The following is a 24,460-nucleotide window of genomic DNA, read 5'->3' as shown; positions in this document are numbered from 1 at the left end:
TAAACTACTACTTAACTAAAAGTATATTAAAAGAACACTTGGAAGTATACCTGCAGCACATAATAAGTAACCTACTGTACTAGTTTACTAAGAGTACACTAACAAAACACTTGCATGTACACTTTCAGTATATGACTAGTAAACTACTAGTTAACTAAAAGTATATTAAAAGAACACTTGGAAGTATACCTGCAGCACACAATAAGTAACCTACTAGTTTACTAAGATTACACTAACAGAACATTTGCATGTACACTTGAAGTATAAGTCTAGAAAACTACTAGAATACTCAGGAGTTCACTTGCAGTACAAATGAAGAACTAATTGTGCACTAGTTGTACACTTAAAGTTGACTACTCTTACACTTATAGTACACTTAGAAGTATACTTCTATATACTAAAAGTGGGCCAATTTAGTACCAAGCGGTATTCAAGCAGTACACTTTCAAGTATACTACTAGAACATAAATGTTAGTACACTTACTACATAAAGTATACTTAAAACTATACTCCAACATTACTTAAGTATTCTTAATAAAATTAACTTGAAGTATACTTCTTTTTCGTAAGGGGTACATCGATCTAGTACGAGTTCACGGGTGGGAAGTCACGGGTTTGACTGCCGTTCCAGTGCACTTTCACCGGTAGAAGGTTGTAAAAACACGAGTTACAGGCTGCCTGGAACGCATAGGGTCGTGAGTCGTGGTTTTGAAGTCGTAACTCACGGGTTTAAAAGCCTGCCTGGAACGCAGCATAAAAGTAGCTCAGTGATGATGTCATAGCTGTAAATAAACCAATCAGCATCAAGGACTGCTCTTTTATATAATTTCTTCAGATGTATGATGAGATGTTGTGTTACCTCTTACAGTACAGGAATACCGTTTTAGCTCCTTCCTGTTGATTGAGTCCAGGTACAGCTTGTTTAATAATGTCAATCCATCTGTTACCTGTTGTCCATTCTTATACCAGATGTAAGTATGTTTGCTATCCAGAGTGCATTCAGTTGAACAGCTTAATATCACTTTTTCTCCATCTATCACAGGGTCTGGGCTGCTTCTCACTCGTGTATCTGAAATTTCATATAACAGAGTTCACATAAACTACTTTTCAAAGTTAGGCCTGAAATGTTTGATTCAGCTCAATTCAGTATGATGTGAACAATGGCAAGGTCATGCAGTCAAACACACACATACAGATAAAATATATAATGTGGATGCAGCTTAAACTGTTTTAATTAAAATCATCTGTCAAACACACGAGTGCAACATAAATATTTGTCTTAATTCTGAAGATCTCTGTGATGAGTGTCCTCAACATCAACATAAAGTCTTGATCGGCTTTGCAACATTGCCACAAATCACCGCCTCAAACAGGAAGAGACCACGTGACAACTCATGAAACCAGTTTATACCAGCTTCAGTTTTAATACTGGATTAGACTGGTAAGTGCTGGCCTGGCTGCTGGACCAACATATCCACACTATTCATTAGCAAAATTTGGTCTTCAAGCTGGTAATCTCCACCCCCTCTCGACGACCAGGTTCTGTGTATTTCTCCAGCCAGCGTAAAGTGGTCCTTCTCTAAATTCAACGCTCGCAAAGCATTGGACCAGCATACCCGGTCGTGTGCTGAAGGACTGTGCAGAAAAACTCAAAGATCTCTCATAGACATCTTCAACATCTTCAAAAGCCGGGCTGTTGTCTTCGCTTGCCTCAATACTACCTCAATCATAATCAGAGGCGGCCTTAAGCATCTGGTGGCCCGTTTCAATAACTAATAAGGGGCCCTACCCACATAAAAAGAAAGGATTCCTGTTGGTTTGCATCAATGGTATATTATTTTATTCAGTGCACTTTCAGCTTCACGAACAGGCAGCTCAACAGAAATTATCCACCTTATTTAATTAAAACTATGTACAATTATAGTTGGAATTAGCCTCGCCCTTTAATGGACGCAAACTTCTCTGCTTAATTGATTTGCGCAGTATTTTTTCAGCTGTCTGGGCTGACTTAAATAAACAGCCCAAACATCCCCTCAACTTGAATTATTTAACAAAAGCAAACGAGAAAAAGTGTCTGACTGACACTGAACCAAACGTATAAATAACGATGGGCTCCGCGTTCTTTCAGCACCGTCGACATGGCGGTGGGCGTAGATTTCACCTGAGCCCTTTTTAGAAATCCACCCTTCTGTGTTTGAGTGCTGAGAATGCCCTGATAAGTTCATCTTTGTCCAGCGATTTTGTCACCTCATGCTCAATTGAAATGTGAGTGAGAGCTGACGACGCTATGTAGTTCAATATTATAAAAAATTGTTTACATACTGTGATGCAGGAGCAAAACAAGACGATTCCCTATCCAAAAAAATCACCCATTGTTTATCTTAAGTTCTTGGTCAATGGAACTTGGTGTGGATGTTGCTTTAGATGAACATGCAGTCATGCACAAAATATATTAAAAGCAGTCAGTAAATGCACACAGATGTTATACACATATTTTTAATACAATGAAATATTGCATTAAGGTTATTATAAAATCCAATCATATTATAAAAAAAAACATTAAAATCAGCCCCTAAAAAAACCCTAGAATCGCTCCTGCACAGCTAAGCCTGATGAGAGAGAGCATGGTCGAATTCAAAATTGCGTTTTTGCGCCCTTGAAGGGCACTTCGGGAAGGGAACACCGCTTAAACTCATTCCAGATAAAATGAAAATGACGTTTTTTTCATTGCTCTATTCTACAAATTGTAGGACAGGTGGACACGAGTTTATTTTTGGAACTGGACCATAAAACAATAAAACCACATTGTGTGTCTATTTTTGAGAGACCTGTTGCCTCTCTCCATTGAGGTCATGGATGCCCAGGAACTGATCTGTATTTCAACCCCTCTTTCTTCTCCCTTAAGGTTTTGGTTACTGGAAATTTACTGAACACGTGTTACATTAGGTATATCATATGTGGTGATGTTACTAATGTTTTATCTTCATGTTTGGTTTCGTTTTAAAGGTGATGGTGCGATGGTTAAAAAAGGTCTAATTTCTATAATTCTAAGAGAAAGTGTATCAAAGTTTAAAACTTAAGACAGTCTGTACTCCTGCGATGGGTGTCACCTTATGAGGAGATCTAGATTACAGATGGTTAACAGTCCCATTTGGTGCTTCTTCAGGTCACGAGAAACGACCAACCAAATCCTGATTTGAGATGTTATTATTCTTTGTCTCATTCTGTGTATATAAGGTGGCTTGGCAAGAGACACGGGGAAGTATTCCTTATCAAGAATCTTCCCCACACTTTGGGTGTGTGTATTTAAATATTATGGAAGCATTCTTTAGCTAGAATCTTCCCCACACTCTGTGTGTGTATTAATGTAGCCAGAGTGTCTATTGCCAGGTATGACTTATTAACTTTTGCAACTGTTGATCAGTTTAAATAATTGGAATTGAATCATATTCTGTTTTGTATTCTTTAATTGATGTTTTAAGCTGGAACCTGCCTGGTATAATAAATTGTTACATTTGGCATATTCTAAATGGGTCAGTAATTCTTAATTCAAACATTATATTTATTACTGAATCTAGATGTTGATGCTTACACTTAAGTTGTCTCAGTTAAAGTTAGACTGGAACTACCTCAACTTAGACTTGAATGGAGAAACCTCAACTTTATATAACTGAAATGGAGAAACCTTAGTTAAAGTTAGACTGGAGAATGCCTTGATTTAAGTTAGACTGGACCTTCCTCAACTTAGACCTGAATGGAGAAACCTCAACTTTTAACTAAATTGGAGAAACCTCTTTTTAAGGCTGAATAAGTATAAACTTAAATTAGATTGGATATCCTCAATTTAAGTTTATAGTAATGTATCCGCATTCTATATTTATATTATAACCATGATAAAATAACTATTGTGAAAATATGATCAGCAGTATTAATATTTTATTATTTAATATTGGAGTCAGGGGCCGGATTCACGAAAACATTCTTAAGATAAAAAATAAGAAAGTTCTTAAGATAAATTATAAGAAGTTCGTAAGAATGTTCCTAAGTGCAATTCTCAAACATTTCTTAAGAAGTTCTCAAATTTTTTCTTAAGAATAAAATGACAAGCTTTGGAATGAATTATGATACCCTGCTAATGATGTAATAAACTTATTAATCTTTTGACTAACGTTACCTTGCGATCATTAACGCGATACAAACGAGTGATACATTAAGACTATAGAGGATGTTATTCGCTGTTGTAACAGAGGCCAGCTAGTATTAAGGCGGTGCGGTGAGTAAGTATCATTTCCTAACGTCGCAATCGGTCCGTCATTCGGGTCGAGCGCACTGGGCGTGCGTGCTTCACTCTCCGTGCTCCCGGCTTCGTCTCCCGCGACCCGCGCTCACGCGTCAGAGACGGTTTCAGATCCCCTTGACTCACATGACAAAGCGATTACCGGTTCGCCTCCCGCTTAGAGCGACTTTTGGCTGTTAAGTAATTTCACAATGAATGTAGACTATTACTGAGGAAGTTAAATGTTTGCTAATATTATCACTAATACTTATTTGTTTTTCATGACATATTACTGAGTAAGCCATTAAACTTCATTATATGAGTGTGAAATTCCTCTTTAAACTAATCTATGTGAAGTAAATTGATTAAATTGCCATTTCAGACTACAAAATACAACATGTCACATTTAAAACAATCACATTAACTTATAAAACATCTTACATTTTGAGATTTAAGACTACTGTAAGGTTGTCCTAACTTTAAGATGATATTTAAGACAGTTTATTTTTCGAGAATTGGAATTCTTCTTAAGTTTTTTCTTAAGAACATACTTAAGGAAAAAAATAAGAACTTTCTTAAGAAGCTTTTTTGAGAATACAAAATATTCTTAATTTTTTTCTTAAGCTTGAATTTAAGATAAAAATGTCAGTTAAGAAGATTTTTCTTCTTAAGAATGTTTTGTGAATCCGGCCCCAGATTACTAAACAGAGACAATTCTGTCAAAAGCGCAGAGAAAAGACAAAACACGCTGATACCTTCGCCCACGCCATTGGATACCATCGTTTGGCTGATGGGTGGTTCTTTACAAAATCTATATTTTAGTGGTCACACAATGAGACACAATTGCGCAACTCTGTACAGTTCTGATCTTCCAAGGGAATTAATAGGGCATAGTACTTCCAATTAGTATTGTCTCCATTTGTGACTGAAAATTTGTTGGAATGAATGCGCACAGGCTAACTACGACAGGTAACACAATTAAAGAAATTTTTCACAAAAAATTTTTTTTCACAAAAATAAGGCTATTAAGCTCTCGTCTAGTGATCCCGATGCTAAAGAATAATTAAACTTCTAGAATAATCTACATGTGCACGTTTTCTGTAAGTTATTATAAAGCACTGTGATGCTGTTGTAAACGATTCTACATTGATGTATAAAAATGAAAGAATTGACTTTTAAAAAACTCAAATGGCCTATAATAAATACTAATGCAGTTCTACAGTTTTATTGTAGACTAAATAAAATAAAATATATTCATTTCATATTATCGGATAGGCTAAAGCACGTATAAAAGTCTGAGAGAAAATAAAGAGCAGAAATTAATTGATTTAAAATGAAAGACATGTGATTGCTTAACGCCTACCAGTACTGACACTGTTAGCTCCCCTCTGGAGGAATCATAGCCCCCTGTTCAAATGTTCTTGCGCCGGGGCTGGGGCCCCGTCTCAATTGAAACGGTTAAAACATAGGTAAGGCCGCCTCTGATCATAATCAGTCCTTAATAAACAATCCCCATCCAGGTTTAATGACTGGTGTGTTGTATGACTACTGTCATGCAACATATCAAAACCAATCCCCCTTTCAGTTTGCATATCGAGCAAATCGGTCATCTGATGATGCAATCTTCACTGCTTTTCACTCAGCCCTCTCTCACTTGGATTAAAGGACATTTTGGTTTGGCATTTAAAGTGCCCATATTATGAAAAACACACTTTTTCTGGGTTTTGAGGTGTTATTTTGTGTCTCTGGTGCTTCCACATGCATACAAACCTGGAAAAAATCCATCCATGCTGTTTTGAGTGAGATACAGGTTTCTGAATGTCCTCTGTCTTGAGTCTCAGATTGCACAGTTTCAAAATCAGCTCCGTTGTGACGTAAAAAGCCTTGTTGTCACATTCCATTTGAATTTTCCTGCCCACCACCCCACTACCCAGGTCTCCACCCACCAGGTAGCTAAAGAGCACAGAGCAGTCACTTCGCTGATATCCTCTAACTCTTATCATGTCTCACGGAAATAACAGCACCATTTGGATATTATGGATTATATTCCTGCCTACTTTAAAAAACAAAGTTTTAATGTGTGTATATGTGTTTACTGGAACCTAAAGTGTAATCTCATATACAGTGTGTTAAGACGTAAATAGTCCTTAGATTGTAGGGAATATTATATTCTATTACAAGACGTTCATGCGAAATCTGATGTAAACAAACGACTATATATATAAAATGCTCATTGGATGTATTTTATTAGACGGTTTTCATGGATTATTCACACATCTGAAACAAACTGGATTCGATTTGAACGTTTATATTCTGCATGTTGTCATGTGGACATCTGTCACAAAATACTACATTTATGATGCTAGAGCATCTGTATCCCAGACCATACACTGATGCTAAACCCATAAGTTATACCTTTTAAACGATGTATAGTAATGTCTAGTGTTGGGCGATATGCCCCATTTTGAGATCGTCCTATCGTCAGCCTGTGAGATCGGCGATACACGATAGTATCGGGGGGCGGGGCAGGCAGTAGTTTACTCATTTATTTATTTGTTCATTTATGACAAGACTTGATTGGTGGAAAAAAGAACAAGAGCAACACCGTCATGAATGCATCTTTCTTAAAACTAATGCCATTAATCTGAGTGCGTCATTAAAGCCCAGACGCTCTTTGCGTGCCAGAAAGGGGGGGGCAGGACACGCGCTGGTTTTAACCCTCTGCGCGCTAACAACCTCTCTAGTGCAAGGAAATGTCAGAGATAGGGCTGCTCAATTATGGGAAAAATCATAATCCTGATTTTTAACACGATTACTTAATGACTGTAAAAACATGCACCTGCGCAGACACACGCAGCGCACATAAAAATAATTAAATGCATTTGTTTAGTGCTGTTGCAGAAGGTTACACGTGTCAAGCAGTGGTGCTCTCAGAGGTGCCTTTTTAAACACACTGGTCCAGCGGAACACAATCATATTTTAAACACGAGGGATGTATTGCTAAAACTCCTTGAAAAGCATATCATAAACAGGATTACTATCTGACTTCAAGTTCAGACAGAGCGCAGCTCTGTGCAGCGGGTTATATTTTAAACAAAAGGAATAGTTTGCCTCAGCTCGCATGAAACGCATTAAACCGCACAAATACATAAGGATTACTACTTCAGTTTATGTAGTTTATGTTTAGACTTCGGACAGATGCGAGAGCGCGTGCATGTGAGACAGAGGGAAGCGTAGCTGCTCATCCACGCGCTGGATTTAGGTGCTAGAACGAGTCCGAGACGCGCGCATTAAGTGCATCTGCGTGCAAGAAGGAACTCTCTCTCTACAAGCTCTCTGCGTAAAGTGAAGCACAAACCCTCATGCGAGGAAAAGCATGCAAAACTATGATGATGATGATGATAATAACAACCATTCGCCAACTATCGTCATGACTATCGCCATGAAAGCCTGCCATTGGCGATATGTCGGACGATCGTCGATACACGATACTATCGTCTATCGGCACAACACTAGTAATGTCTATAGTATTAATGTTTGTAGACAGTACGCTATATAGATATTGTTAGCAGCGGTAAAAAAACTGACGTCATCCTGCACACGAATTGGTGCACGTTGCGTGTGTTTTAGCAATCATTTACCATTGAGATTGATGAGGTGGCTAACCGCTATGCTAGTTAGTTTGCAGCGTGGTTTCTCATGCAAAGCCAGTGACCAGCTACCTTACTTTTCGAAAGTTAAAAGAAATATTTAACTGCTTTATTTTACAATTCTACATGAACTTACTAAGTAATAGTGTTTTGCCAAACTAAAAGCGTTTTGCCAAACTAACCAAGACCGGGCCTTATCGACCCAGCTTTTTTGACGAGCCTAACATAACCCCAAGTCTCTATCACTTTCCCAAGATATGGCGGACCTTTACCATAGCTTCTAGCAAATAGCATGCTGTCCACAAGCAGAATACATCCCCCGCCGGGTCTTAATTTCTGTAATTTGCGAAAATAATGCATTTGAAAATGTTTTATAACGGGAATATGTTAGCACTGTCCAGGGCAAAACCTTCATACTCCTTTATTTTTGTTTTTGGCACAACACACAGTCTACACTTTACTGATTTGGGTTACACTTTTAGTTAGTCTTTTCTTTTTCTTAATTTACTGACTTGATACATTTATGGATTTAACTTTATTAATGCTTTTATTAATAAATTCAATGATTTAATAAATAACTTTTGATTTATCTGAACAGTTGTTGTGGTCTCCCCTATGTCATTGCTGCTGTGAGCCAAGTAGTCGTGACAGTTACTGTTGTTACAAACATTTTCCAACACATTTCTGTCCATACATTGCATAATATGAAAAGTATACATTTTTTTTATGGTTTGGGTTTTATAAGGTAAGGTTTGGGGTAGGGTGGTAAAATTACCAATAAAATGGTTTGTGGGAAATTTTACAGCAATCTTTATGTTATAAAGATTTGTAAATGTTTTATATTTTGTAGCTGTAAAAAACTTAATAATGCTACAATTAAATGTTTCACATACATCTACATTGTACGCTTTAGCATCTATTTAAACATTCAAAAAGTATGTTTGTGTTTTTGAACGTTATGCATTAATGCTACATATTAACAGTGAGATCAGGCTGTCAAATAACATTATATTCTTTTCAGGATGGACAACTTCAAAAAGTGTAAAAGTAACAACAGAAACATCATTCAGGCAAGATTAATTAAAATGTAATCTAATTACTGTTTAACAAAATATAAAGAAAACAAAAACTGTAAGTACCCAAAAACAGCATAAATATATTCCCAAATATACATCTGGGGCCGTATTCACAAAGAATTTTATCTTACCACTAAGAGTACTCCTAAATCGCACTAAAAGATTTTAGCTAGGAGTTTTCTCTTAAAAGTTATTCACAACGCCTTTCAGACCTACTTTTAGTAAGGAAAAATGACAACTCCTAAACTAAGAGTGAGTCTTCGTTGCTACGGATGAAGTCAATTCTCATGCACGAGCTGCCTCTAACAACCATGGTGATTGGTTTTTAGAAGACAGGGCTATCATGCGGAACATAACACAGATGTACCACATCATGGAATTACGACATTGATTCACAGTATGTGTGTCCTACACAAAATAATAATAGTCATCTCATCGAAATGCATATATTATGGCATGTTTGTGCAGGCCTCAGTGAAGTTTAATTCTAAAAAGGCAGAGAGAGAGAGAGAGAGAGAGAGAGAGAGAGAGAGAGAGAGAGAGAGAGAGAGAGAGAAAGTTGTGAATGAAATGAAATTAAATCAAGGTAGCCTAATACCCTAATGAAACATGCAAATTGCCTAATGATGAAAAACGACATTGCATAAACACTTGCTTGGTTAATTGACATCCTATTAGCCTAAATACCCTGAAGCAAGAAAAGCTTGCTCCATTGAAGTAGCCTAATGTAATAAATAAATGGCGGTGGATTATGAACTCGCCAAAACGGAAAAGAAAGCCCAACTGGACGCAGGATCAGTTACTGCTGCTGTCCCAGTTGGTGCTGGAAAAAAGAAACATAATAAAAGAGAAATTCGGCACTGAGATATTAGCAAAACTAAGCGTGAGACATGGGAGACAGTGATGCGCGGGTCAATGTACAAAACAACCGGCACCCGACCGATGTTTTCAACTAACCCGCCCGCAACTCGGTCCGCAAAAAATTAAAAATAAATAGTGTACCCGACCCGCTTCCTGGTCCGCATTTTTTAAAAGCAGCAATTGTTTTAAGTAGTTGGCATTTTTATTTCAAACGACCTGACCGACCGCGACCCGAATATCATAAAAAATATTTTTGGATAACTCGTAACCGCAGGCACCCGCTCATTTCAGATCAACCCGCACATCACTGGGGAGAGTATTTGTTTGCAGATCAATGCAGCATTCCCGCTTGTGTCGCGGACCCCGGATGACTGCGAGAGGCGGTGGTATGCATTACAAGCACAGTCGAGGGTTGAGATTGCAGCCTTTAAACAGGCAAGCATGGCAACAGGTATGCCTATCATATTAAATATTTCATTATTGTTTCCTGTAATTCTAAAAAACGTCCTGCTTGTCATGAATGTAATGAATTATGAAACAAATGTCATAAACAATATGCTTACATTAAAGTGTGCTTTTAAGTGTTATGTAGTATCAGACAGCACCTAAGCCATTTTACGATCCTTTGTGAATAGGTCTTAGTGAGTTAGGAGTCCTCTCGACTTCTTTTAAGCTGTCCCAGACTTAGGTGCTACTTTTAGGGCTAAAATGCTTCGTGTATTACTCTTAGTGAAAAAAAATTAGGAGTCCTGAATTAGGAGTGACACGCCCATTATTTTTAGGAGTTGCTCCTAAATTCGCCAGTTAGGAGCTACTTTTAGCCTTAAAATTCTTTGTGAATACGGCCCCAGATCAGTGAAAGCAGCTTTACAGAGAGTTTATTATGAGCAGTTACCTGTAACAGTAAGATAGACTTCAGGATAACCAGAAACTTCATCTGATGTTTTAGTGATGATGTTGAATCGATAATATCCAGCATCACTCGTGTTGAAGTCTTTGATTCTCAGTGTGCTTCCCAGATACTCCACACGACCAGCAAACCGATGAACCTCACGCAGATCTCTGAATTTCTCAGTATTATAGTAATGCCAGTATGTTTTCTCTACTGTATATCCAGTGGGATGTGAGTATGAAGAGTGAATATCTACTGTTGATCCCACTAAAGCACAAACTCTTCTAGAGGTGTAAGTCACATCCCAACAACCACTGTTAGAAAGACCTGAAAGAGTCACAAAATACTGCTGTAACATTCACAATCAATTACAAACACACTCATACTGTATATGCATCAATAAGAAAATTTAAATCTAAATATGAAGAGTTCAGATGCAAATCCCTCTAAGTGCGTCTGACATGTTTTCTTGTAAATTTCTTATCAGGCTTGTATGTTTAGGTTCATTAATTTTACTTTAAAGGCAATAAAATGAATAAAGGTCAAGTGAATTAAGGTCCCATATTTCAAAGCTTTCTTGTGTGTTATTTTAGGTCATGATGTCCTTAAGTGAATATATTTGCAGTTTAAGAACTAAAAACAATCTCTATATATTTAACAGCTCATCTTTTAGGGGCTTGTAATTTTGGCCTGTAATAAGTAATATTCATGAGCTTCTCTTCTCCCTGCTGAAAAAGTCAGCATCAAACCAGCATGGACCAGCATGGGAATTATGCTGGTCTATGCTGGTTTAGCTGGTGGTCACCAGCATACCACCACCAAAACACAACATATTCTGGTATGACCAGCATGGGATGCTGGTGCTAATGCTGGTTTAGCTGGTGTTAATGCTGGTTTGGTGCTGGTTTAGCTGGTGCTAATGCAGGTTTGGTGCTGGTTTAGCTGTTGCTAACAACGACAGTGGGGCCTCCAGCCGTAGTCAAACGGGTTGGCATGTATGGTCGGGTTGCGTTTTTCGCGCTTTTGTGTGTCTTGTGAATAGTATGCCATACATACCCGTTTGCCACTGAACCTGCATTAACGACGACAGTGGGGCTTCCGGCCTTAGTCAAACGGGTTAGCACGTATGGTCGGGTTGCGATGTTTTGGCGTTTCCTCCTGGTCCTGTAAATGGTATACAATATAGACCCGTTTGCCACTGAACCTGCATTAACGATGACAGTGGGGCTTAAGGCCTTAGTCAAACGGGTCGTCAGGTTTCATTTTCTCTTAAAGATCGGAAGGTGACCCTTATTTACCATATATACCTTCGCATTGGGCCCCCAATTTGCTAAATCCTCAACTGTGGATAATATAATTATGCCGCAATAGTTAGTCTGTCTGGAACTAAGCTGAGTTAAACCACATCACTGTGTGACACTTCAATACATATGAACGGCCGCTACGCTAATACGATTTTGTTTTTCTCTCCCTGTCTCGTCCTCGACCCGAGGACAAGAGACAAACAGACCCAGTCCCGGTAGATGTGAAAGTCGGCACACCTCTGATCTACTGGCCGTCCTTCAACGTTATGCCCAGCTGATACCTGACCAACGATCACCGGCAGAACCGCTTAATCTCGGCTAAATCTCCTTATCCGTTCTCCCAAGGGTTTTTCCCTCCTAGGACTTATTTTTCCTCTGATAAAAGCCCGTTTTTTTTCTCCTAGGGGGTTTTTCACCCCAGGGAGGCAGCCTTTTTGGGCTTTACTTAGCTTCCTCTTCTAGACGTTACTTTAGTAATACGTTCACTTATAATATTGAGTCATAGCCGCAGCAAATTTAACTGATTATGCTATCATGTATTTTGTTGTGCTATCTGTCATTTTTCTGTGCTTTTCACTGCTTCTATTTATGTAAAGCTGCTTTGAAACAATTGACTTTTGTGAAAAGCGCTATATAAATAAAATTGAATTGAATTGAATGCTGGTGCTGATGCTCGTTTGATGCTGGTTTAGCTGGTGTTTACTAGCAAACCAGCACCATAACACAACATATGCTGGTCTTGCTGTTATGCTGTTTTTTTTCAGCAGGGCTGATAGCCCTGTTGTTTTATGAGTGAAATAAATGTTACCCATGGAAGTACACTAAATGTTAGTTTCTGTAAACTAAATATTAGGTAAATAAACCAAGAGACACATAGACTAAGAGATTTTAACCTCACCATGTTTAATTCAATAAAAACAAACACACTCTTAGAACGAACGTGTTAAAAATAAAAACTCCCAGAATCCACCCATCTCTGTGTTATTATTGAAAAAACACATTTTTAACACAACTTGTGTTATATTTTAACACAAAATCAACACAAAATGACACATAATGTGTTAAAATTACACATAATGTCCCTAGTGAAAAAATAGTATACTTAAGTACAGTTTATTCACATGTACTTTAGTATAACTAAATGTATTTGTTGAACACTATATATTGGTATATTTCAAGTCTGCTAAATTGGAACAACTAATTTTGTACTAAATGCACTTTAGTTGTGTGAAAGTAGTGCTGGGGTCCAACTAAAATTGTGTTAAATATACTTTTTTGTGCTAAAGTGGAACTATTCAAAGTATACTTAAGTACAACTTCAGTATCTACCCTAATTTTGGACAATATACAGAACAGAACATTCAATGTGCACTTGAAATTTATTTTGATAACATTACAATTGCAACTAAATTACATTTTAATTACACTTATGTTATACTTATAATCAACTGAGCCCAGGCCAGAGAATCTCATCCACATCACAGCCTATATTGGTCCTAGCCAAACAGCGAGGGTAAAATCCTCTTGCATGATCTACCCCTGGCATTCACCTACTGATATGTTGATCTGTATGGAAGGCAATTTGATGCATTTCTTTATTCCAGTAGAATAATCCAACAGTGTATGAACACTAAAGTTACTGTACAGAAAAATCTTACTGTAAGTACACTTATCTGTTTTCCTCCCTGAAGGCTCTGAAGATGGAGGCAACAGTGAAGTGACTCAAATTAGGCTTTACTCGTTGCTCAGCCTTCCTAATAATCATACAATGGACAAGGACATGGTCAGCTAGAGTGGCTCGAATTTCATCTGAGACTGCTTGTTACCTTGCCCTTTGTCTCCCTACTCCTCCTCTTCTCCCTCTTCCTTCACCATTTCCTCCTCCTCTCCCTCCTTCTTCACCATGTCCTCTTCCTTCTCCTTCACCACATCATCCTCCTCTTCCTCCTCCTTCACCACGTCCTCCTTTTTCCCTCCTCCTCTTCCTACTCCTTCACCAAGTCCTCTCCCTCCTCCTTCACCATGTCCTCTTCCTCCTCCTTCACCACTTCCTCTTTCTTTCCCTCCTCCTCCTCTTCCTCCTCCTCTTCGACCAATTCCTTTATTTCTCTGTGGATCCATTGTTCCAAAGCTCAGTGAACTGATTCAGGCCCTTTTATCTATCTATTGAAGGATCTGATTGAAGTGTGTTCAATTTTGACTCTTAGTGTTTCCAGGTTGGTAATTGTTTGCTAATTGAGCCTAAGCTGTGCTGAATTGAGTCAACTGTATTGAATTTACGCCTGCGCCTGGGTTCGTCTCCTGTTCCTCTCAGAATGAATCTGCCAACTAAGAACCCAGTAGGCCAGGATGGACACAGCCCTGGCTGCCCGCAGAGCCCACCAGGCTCATGTATTGTTCGGCCTCCACCAGAAGGGGGCCGACATCAAGGCCTTTGCCATGGACTTTTTGAGGTCAGCTAAGGGGTCCGGCTTTCGCGAGCCTGAGCTCAAGCTGATATTTAACAGCTGCCTCGATGAGCCCCTCAACTCCTCTGAGCAGAGGATGCTGAGGCCCCTGGGTTTTCCTGACATGGTTAATTATTTGACGAACCGCGATCCCAGGGGCCCAAGCAAAGCTGACCAGCCCGCTCAGCTTCCTCCCATCCCGGAGCACCGTGTCATGGCTATGGTGGCCCTGAAGGACCCAGCTCTCTCCAATCAGCTCCCGAGAGCCCTATCCCACCTGTTTGCCTTCCTCAGAAGCGAGGGCGAATGGGCATTTCCATTAGAATGGCAATGCAATGCAATTGTACTGTGTGCGCTTAATTGCTCAATAATCTTGATTTTCAGTAGTGTGTTTTAGTGCACTTGAAGTTTTAAAAAAGTTAAAAGTTAATACATAACTGAATACACGTAACTATACTTGGATTTGATGAAAATAGTATAAATTGTAGGAATATACTTAGAACACTTTTTTTAAAGTATATTTTTCATAGAATTATTTTTCACCTGGGATTTATATTCTATAAATATTTAGGCCTAAGAAGTTGTATGAAATATATTTATCTAAATGTATCAATTAGTGTCCACTATTTTCACCAGAAGTCTTCATTTCAGGGGTTATTTTTTTCAAAATTCTCTTCTGTGGGGGCAGGTCAGACCCATCCAGGTGCGTCACTAGGCCCTTTTTAGGGGGGCTATAGCCTAAAATTCAGCCCAGCCCCCCTAAAAGTAATTTGATTCATTAATTTGTGATCGCGTCAGTCACCTATAAAAACTCTTTAGAAAAGGCAGCTTGCTGCGTCAAGTTTCGGCTCCTCCCCTGATCTGAGTCAGCATGGATTTAGCGCGTTTTTCAATCCGCAGGGGGGCCGAGCAGAGCGAACACATCAGTAGTGCAAGGTGTGTGCAAGGCGGACTGGCGGCTGTTCTGGCCCGCCGTGCAGTCAGCGCAGGTTGACATGTGAAAATAATATGACATAAATGAATGACGGACCTCTTAAAATATACGAATTAGGCAATCGCGGTGTGAAAATGCCAGCACATGAACTAACGGCGGCAACCCACTGCCTGTTTGGCTTTATCTAACAAATATGCAGCGCAAAGGAGAAGCAGAGAGAGAGACAGACGCAGCGAGATGCTGCAAAATCACAGAAATATTCGCCAAGAAGGGAGCAGGTCAGTCAAGTTACCAGTAAACGCACACATCTATATATTATTATTGCTGATTAACGTTACATGTTTTAAAGTAAGGTGCTGGCGTGATGCATTGCTTTATGTACAGTTGCTCTTAACGCATCAAGCAGATAATTTCATGCAGCAAAACAAACACCAGGTGATTGTGAAGTTTATCATTTTATAAAACTTGTTTTTTTGTGGAAAAACTGGATCAAAAGTGCAAATCAAGCTTTTTATGGCAATTTCACCTTATATTTGCAGTTCTTTAAAATAACTTTTTTAAATCTAATAATATAAGTAAGTATAGGTTATTAAATATGTTTGTTTCATTTAAACTATTAATATTTCAACATTTGAACTCCTTCCTTTTAAAAAGTGTATGCCACATGTGTATTTGTCTGTGGTATGGTAGACTACATCGTGTATTACTAGTAAGTTTTTGAGGGTTCACCTATACTAGACATAGGGGCTGTTTCCCAGACAGGGCTTAAGTCTAGTTCAAGACTAAAATGCCTGTTTAAGTTTTAGTTCTTAACTAAAAGTAGCTTGCACTAACATATCTTAAAATACATCAGTCACATTGTTTTGTCTCAAGATGCACACCTGTAATATTTTTGTAAGATATGCTTGTAAAAACTACATAAACATCATAATATAACTAAGGCCTAGTCCTGGCTTAATCTAAACCCTGTCCTGAAAACCACATCATACTGCATCTTGACAACTCAGTATTAAGGTAGATCACTTGTTGGTCAGTCCCCTTTTCTATATTTTAGATCTGTATAAATTTCTTCCCAGATTAACACAGTGTCTATATCAACAATTAATATTAACCTTTAAAGCAACACCAAAGAGTTTTTTTACCTTAAAAGAACGCTTCCAAAACAGTTTCAGTCGTTCATCCACTCTAAACAGGGTGAACAGCACTTTCACATTCACTTTGCAGCCCTCTATCGGCCAAAACCGCACTAAAGAAGTTTCCAAACATCGGGTAGTGGTCCTGTAGTCCGAGTGAATACTACAAAAACTTGCTTTACGGCAGACCTACAATCCAATCAGAGCCAGCTATGCCTCAGTATTTATGACAGTGGGTAATGGACAATTACGCTTCTAACCTGTAGGGGGAGCAAAGAGCCAAAACTCTTTGGTGTTGCTTTAAGATAAATTACAATAAAACAGTAAAAACAGTAAAATGATGTGTTTGTACTGGAAACGTGTGTTGTGTATTTGCACAGTGAATAATGAATCAGGAAGTCATTGTAAAAAAAAAAAAAATCTCCATTCCCAACTGAAAATTTTCTTGTCCCATTTATGAAACACAGGGAATACAATGGAATAGTGGATTGCAATAAGGTTGGTAGTATACAACCCTACCGTAATAGCAAAATAATATTTTTTTAAATCATACCCTTACTGGGGGCTGAGCCCCCCTAAAAGGAAAATCCTAGAATCGCCCCTGGACCCAACAAAGTAAATTTTTGGAGAAACTGACATTGAACTGTACCACATTGATAAAGCAGTCACTTGTGCAATGTTTATAACAGACGGCTATGGCGAACTAATTGTTGTGGATTTCTGAATAAATGAACATTAACCATTGGTGTCGTATTTTAATGTTTATCAGAAGCCTGTGCAATGATTTAGTTTCCTAACATTCATCGATTAAACAGCGTTTTCTCATCAGGGTGTGATAAAATGCAAAACCATCTACAAAGAAAGTGTGTCCACTTAAAAAAATATCCAAACTAATTGAAATGAAAGTAAAAGGGTAAAAAAATAGTCAATATCCTAATATATTCAGTAAACCTCCTTTTACCGGGTAAAAAGCTCTTGCACCTTGATGTGCACTTGCCTCCCTTTACTCAATTCATCTTCTGTGCTGCAGAACATTTAGTTAATATCATTATCTTGTTTTGACAGATGTGGTGTTTAGCGGCTTTTGCATCTGAGCTCCTCATATTGTGTAAATGTCAGACTTACACACAGATGACGAGCGCTCTGAACCAGACTGAGAGCAGGAATAACTGTCATTGTTTCCACTGGATGACACAAATATGCTTTGGTTATTTATTAAATGTTTTCCATTCTTGTACCAGTGGTAATCATTTTCAGATGTTAAAGGGCAGGAGGAATCACAGCTCAGTTTTACTCGCTGTCCTGTAGATTCAGGATTCATCTTCACCTGTAAAACTAAATAATGAAAACCTTACATTAGATGAGAAATGAAAAGAGTTTAACTGGACTGATGAGAATGTAAATGTACCTGTGACTGTTAGACTGACTGTGACTGAGCTGAGATGTTTAACTCCATCCTTCATAATGATCATGAGCTGATATTCTCCACTGTCTCTCTCTCTCAGATTATATATTGAGAGTCGTGAGTAATCTTTAGTGATCTCTTGATACACTCGTCCTGAGTAATCTGAATCTAAAGTCAAATCTTCAGGTTCATCTTTGTTTCTCCAGTTTGTTCTCTGTTTCTGACTGAACCAGAACCCAGTTGTGATGTTGATGTTTGAGTAATAGCACCTCACTGTCATCTGGCCCCCCCTCGCAGCACAAATATTCTGTTTATTACAGGTTACATTAAAGTTATCCAATGTTAGGGACCCTGAAGAAGAAACGGTAATATTATTAATATTTGTAGCTTACTGTATGTGTAACTTTCTTCAATTTTCAATTCAATTTAATTTATTTATATAAAACATTTAAAAACAACCATAGTTGACCAAAGTGCTTTACAGTTTTAAAAGAAAATAAACACACTCACACAATACAAACAGAATAAAAATTACAGGTAGGTCTTGAACGAAGACTTAAACATTTCAATTGTCTGAGCAGTGGAGGGAGGCTAAAATTTGCATAATATTCTAATGCTTTTCTGTCCCAGTTAGGAGACAAGCTGCTGGGTTTTGGACTAACTGTAAGCGATGGAGAGATGACTGGTCCAATCCAACAATTAGGGGCGGTTTCCTGGACAGGGATTAGACTAGTCCTAGACTAAAATAAATGTAAGAGCTGTCCAAACTCAAAACAACTTGCACTGACATTACTTAACATACATCAGTGCCTTTTGTTTTGCCTCAAAAAGTAATGTTTGTTAAAACCAGTTATATTTCATAATTAAACCAAAATTATTCCTCGCTTAAGCTAATCCCTGTCTAGGAAACCACCCCATAAAGAATTGCAGTAGTCTAACTGAGATGTAATAAAAGCATGAATTACTCCTTGCGTGGCAGGTATGGTTTAACTTTAGTCAGCAGTCTCAACTGAAATAAGCTGGCCTTAACAACAGGGGCCGTATGTATAAAACGTCTCAGAAATGCTCTTAAGAATAGTCTTAAGCTATGACTTAAGTGTCAAAAAATTCTCAGTAAGGAGTAGGACCAGTTTGAGAATAGGAGACAGTTATAAAAAAGCTGAAAGCAACTTTCAGTTAAGTGTTAGACTCATTCTTAAGTGCTGACTTAAGTGCCACAAACTGAGGACTACAATGATTTCAACCTAAAATGGCCGCCCTTAACCTCTGAATCAGCCAATAGAAAGCCGGCAATGTTGTACAGTCAGAGCAGCATGTGACACCATACATTTATGAATCATGAAGACATTCAAATTATATTAGTATTTAAATATTTGAATTAGCTTCACAAAATGTTTAACAATATTACAAATAAGTACATGCATTTATTTTACACGATTTTGCACCATTTTGATTAGGTTTCAACATGTTAATGAAATAGAGAAACGTAATAGTATTTTAAAAATTAAGATGATGAATCACATCATTTTACTCACAAGCTGTTTATAAAGAAAAGACTAAAGTTTGCAAACACTTAGATAAAAAATACTTTGATGATCAAGCCTGAACAAGATGATCAAGTTAAGTTGGATTTCTCCACTTAAACACAATTGTAATTTTTGCCATCTTTGTCACTTTCACCTTTGGCTTGCTCACTGCTAACATTGCTAACATTATGTTTTAGGGTCAGGGTTTTATACTCTAATATCACTTTACATGTAATAGTGTCACTGCAATCTTGTTGATACTTCACATTTTTTATTGTAGATTTTATTTACATTTTATGGTATTTTATTTACCTATCATAAACTGTAAAATGTAAAAGTGTCTCTACTTAAAAACTTACTTCAATTGGTAACACCTAATATTTAAACCTTTTTAACTTTAATTATTTCACTTAAACTGAGAAATTGAAGTTGAAAAAACATTACATTTTTAGGCATTATCAACAATTTTATCCAACTTTAACTTTTTACAGTGTATATTATTCAAATTATTATACATTTAAGTATATACCATTGCTGTCTTGATAATCCCATAAACTTATTGGTACTGTGCAAGCATTTGAATATGTTTTTTTACTAATATACATCTTATACTGTATATTATATTGTGTAATATAATATACATTGTATAGAAAGCCCTATACTCTTTATATTTCATGTTATATTAATCCCTACCTACTGTATACTTCTAACATGTATTTATTGTAAATTTTCTGCTCTGCAACAATGCAACAAAAAATTTTTTCAAAAGTGCTATAGAAATACATTTGAATTAAAGTAATTCTAACACATTATTTGTTGTTAAAGTGATCCTCCGCCTCTCTGCTGTCTTCTTGTTACTCTTAACTAGGTTAAGAGACCTCTCCAGCTCTCTTAAATAATTTAGGAGCTGAGACCTAGTCTTAACACTTAGGATGCTTTATAAATCAAACTTATTCTTAAGTCTAGGAATAAAAGTAAAATGACGTCATTCTTAGAATTTTGACACACTTAAAGGAGCATTTCACCCGTAGAAACATTCATCTTTATTGAAAGTTTGTCATATTTATAGTCGAAATGTAACATACATTTAGAATTTGGTGCCTATTTGACAGACAAAAAAGGGGTGTTTGTAGTCTCACCCCCTCAACAAAGATATTGGACTTCCTTCTTTCAATGATGCAAAATGATGATTTTTACATCATTGAAAGAAGGAAGTGCAACACTGAAATCTGTATTTCTCCTGTCTCAGCGGAAACTGAGGAAATTATGCACGACCATTCAAAAACATGATTGGGGTTCTAACTATACAAAGCTTAATGCAAATGGGTGAAGTGTCTCTTTAAGACTAAAATTTTACTCTGAGTGGCTGTATACATATGGGCCCATTTAAAAGCACTATGCCCTTAGTACCCACACATTGTTCAAGTCGTGTTAATGCATATAATTCCCCCAGCTAGAAAATACATATAGCTTTGGTACGTCCCTTAAGATTCAACGCGTGATAAACAAACATCTCTGTAATATAACCACAAACACTGCAGCTATAGTGAGCAACGTACAGAGATCTGAATAATCTTATACAACAACAAAAAAACACAAACATACATATTAGCACAACACTGCAAATTTAAAGTTCAGACACAGATCTGGTAGTGGTTCTGTAGTTTCTTTCTTTTTAATCCATTTTCAAATGTCCCCTGTGAAATTAGTTAATGCAATATACAACCTTGAAATTATGAAATGTTCATAGCCTTTGTGTTTGCTATTAGTAATGCAAAAAAATACGCAATGTTGCCAGATAGAGTTGATGGTTTCCAGCACAAAAATGGTCCAAACGCAACATTTAGGTTGATTATTTAACGTAGATATTTTAACTGCCACAATCAGTGGCGGTTCTAGACAAATTTCACTGGGGGGGCCAAAGAGGGGCCAGTGTTTTACCAGAGGGGCACATAAAAAATGGCAAGAAATTATATTTAAAGATTATAGTGGTGGTTACAGGAATTAGTTTAAGATAGGACTAGGCCTTAGTGTAATTAGGAAATATAACTAGTTTTAACATACATTATACATTACTTGTGTGCATTTTGAAGCAAAACAAAGCTGTATTTTAAGATATGGCATTGCAAGTTGTTTTCAGTTTGGACAGCTCTTACATTTATTTTAGTCTAGGACTAGTCCCTTTCCGGGAAACTACCCCGTAAACTTTATTTTATTTTACAATCATATACTTTTTTATTTAATACAAGAGTGAGTGCAGGTGCAAAAGGGGAGCTGGGCTCTTTTCTAAACCCCCCCCCCCAACCGAAAAGCATGCAAGCCTACTCAATAAACTTTATGAAATGCAAACTTTTATAAAGACAAAGGTTTGTTTTAGTTTACATATAAACACACATTGCTAGACAGTAAGGGACCACAATCTAATCAATATAAATAATATATATTTTAAATTGTAAAAATTTTTATATGTAACATTTAATTATATTCCTCCAATTTTATGCACGTATATGTCAGAGCATAATTACAGCGCTTTTTACAATGTGTAAACTGTAGCCTCTTATGGAACGGCTGAAATTCCACAAGGGGGCGCATTTGTTCCTCAGACGTTCACAATAAACATGACATCCGAATATATTCATTATAAATCATGAATGAAAAGTGAGATTCGAACGAATGTCTGTTAGTGAACTTATTGTATACACTATTTATATCGTTATTCGGTCAGAAACTTCAAGATTGTGAGATGAACAAATCGTTTTGGATTAAAAGGCTTGGATATTCCATTTCCTTGGACTTTTGGGGATTTATGAACAATTTGTTTTGGACAATTTCACCGAAGCGGATAAAGGAAAGATTTTGAAGGTAAGTAAATATCCTAAATCGGCGCCGCCCGGTTCAGGTAACTAACAACTAGATTACAGTTTTATGACTGCTAAAAATCATATTATGCTTTCTGTGTGCGCTTATTGGAATCCCGAAAGTCTAAGCTTTACAACGATGTGCCGCATGACCGTATATTTTGAAGATTTAATGCTTCAAAGTTACAATGACGTAATGCAGCCTCACGTGCAAGGGGGGGGGTGTGCCGTGTACGGCACAGTGTTCCTTATCAGGGCTGCGTTCAGCCCCGACAAAACGTTGCACAACGTTTATTAAACTGAAACGGTGATGCATTGAACACCCTGTTGTGATGACGCAAGAGTTGCAACTACGGTAGCTGAGAGGCCATTCTTTGTGTTCTTTTTTAAATGTTTCTAAAGCCTGATGAAATCGTTATAAATGTGTGTTTAATACTGTAAAATACCCTCGATGTTACAATCACTGACCTTGCTGTCCAAAATGAAAGACAACATTTCAACTTGAACCCATTGAGAGAGCTGTCTCTTTACTATCGCGTGGTTTTATACATCTTGCCGCTGATTGGGCTGACATTTCTGACACACCCACCAAACAAGAGAAAACGCTTCTAAAACCTGTTGGATTCCGTTGCACACCGTTTCAAGGAAACATGTCGTTCAACCCGGAAACCGTAGCAAAACGTTGCGCACCGGTGTGAGATTGAACATGCCCCAGGTTAAAAAGTTAGCGAGATGTTGGTTTTGCCGGTTGTTGATGAGTAACAGCTGTAAATAATCACAACACGCAGCCACGTCACAGGAGAACAAGTGAACAGTGTCCCAATGTGAAGTGAGCTAGAGTCCTTACCAGTGCCCAAACCTGCATACACTCAACATCGGGAGGTTGGGAACGAATTGAGACACTCGCCGAGCAGCACCCACAGACTGTTAGCTAATGATTAATAACCAGCAGCTAGAAAACCACAATAGCAAAATGAAAACATAACTCGTTTACATAAACAGCTATGCTGTAGGATAGGCTAATTCAAATACGTTTAATTACAAATTCAACCATGTCTGTTTTTTATCTATTTATATTATTATTAATACCTGTATTTTACTCTTTATAAACAGTTGTGTGAGAGAGAGACTGTAAAGGCTTACTTTTATCGTTAAATGCAGAACAATAAGCTGTTGGTTGTACGTTAATGTCACAGGTCGGAGCGGACCACCCCACATGGAAAGAACCCATATGTGGATATATGTGCATATAAAACCTATATGCAGCTTATATGCACATATATGCTGCACATATACAGCATATATGCCCATATATGATAATATATATGCTGCATATATGCAAAATTGAGATGCATATATGTGCATATACAGGCCATATAGGTCTCCTGTATTCTTCTTTATATCCACATATAAGCCCTATACATACAAGTTATGTCTCCTATATAGCAGGATCTGGTCATTTTGTAGCTCATATCTTACTTTGGCAAATGTCATACATGATGCCTAGCTCATATCAAGGCAATAACTTAGAACTAACAAAAAAATATGCAAGAACGTATGTATGTGCAAACACATGAAATTGGTGTCACATGTAATTGGCATTTTATGGAAATTAACTACACTCTATGAAAGGATGTGTTAATCCTATATTTAACATACTATGTGTCATTTCATCTTGATTTTGAGTGAATAAAGAAAAGGGACAAGATGTGTTAAAACAACACAAAGTGTGTTGTCACAAAAATAACACAGAGTTGTGTTAAGTTAAGGACAACACATTAGATGTGTTATTTTAACACATTCGTTTTAAGAGTGTATGGCAATTACAAGAGATAAAAAATTGTGATGTCTGCACGTTTTCCCAAAACATTTACAAGGTCTATTCTTTCTTGTATGAAGATAGTGGAAAAGAAGGACATGTATAACAAAATGGTTTACAATTTAACAGCTACTGTTTCAAGCTCTTTAACAGTGACAGTGGCACAGATGATAGAGTGGGTTGTCTAATTATCGGAAGGTTGAGTGTTTGAATCCCAGCAGTGGCACATGGGAGTGCGTGTTGTTTTATGATCGGAAGGTTGGAGGTTTGAATCCTGGC

General features: G+C 37.5%; 1 protein-coding gene across 1 annotated transcript in view; it reads right to left on the bottom strand.

Moving 5' to 3' along the window:
- Nucleotides 1–818: 818 nt before the first annotated feature.
- Nucleotides 819–24,460, bottom strand: part of LOC135741066 (uncharacterized) — a 90,500-nt gene continuing 66,858 nt past the window's right edge. Inside the window, exons 4-6 of the mRNA XM_065259710.2 lie at nt 17,699–17,908; nt 10,759–11,082; nt 819–1,069 (exon numbers count right to left, since the gene is read on the bottom strand). Of these exons, the coding sequence (XP_065115782.2) occupies nt 819–1,069; nt 10,759–11,082; nt 17,699–17,908 (785 nt within the window). The remainder of the gene's footprint in view (nt 1,070–10,758; nt 11,083–17,698; nt 17,909–24,460) is intronic.

The sequence above is a fragment of the Paramisgurnus dabryanus genome, chromosome 24, assembly GCF_030506205.2.
Source record: "Paramisgurnus dabryanus chromosome 24, PD_genome_1.1, whole genome shotgun sequence".
Lineage (NCBI taxonomy): Eukaryota > Metazoa > Chordata > Actinopteri > Cypriniformes > Cobitidae > Paramisgurnus > Paramisgurnus dabryanus.
Note: the sequence above shows the minus strand (reverse complement) of the source record. Positions and strands in the feature narration are given on the sequence as shown.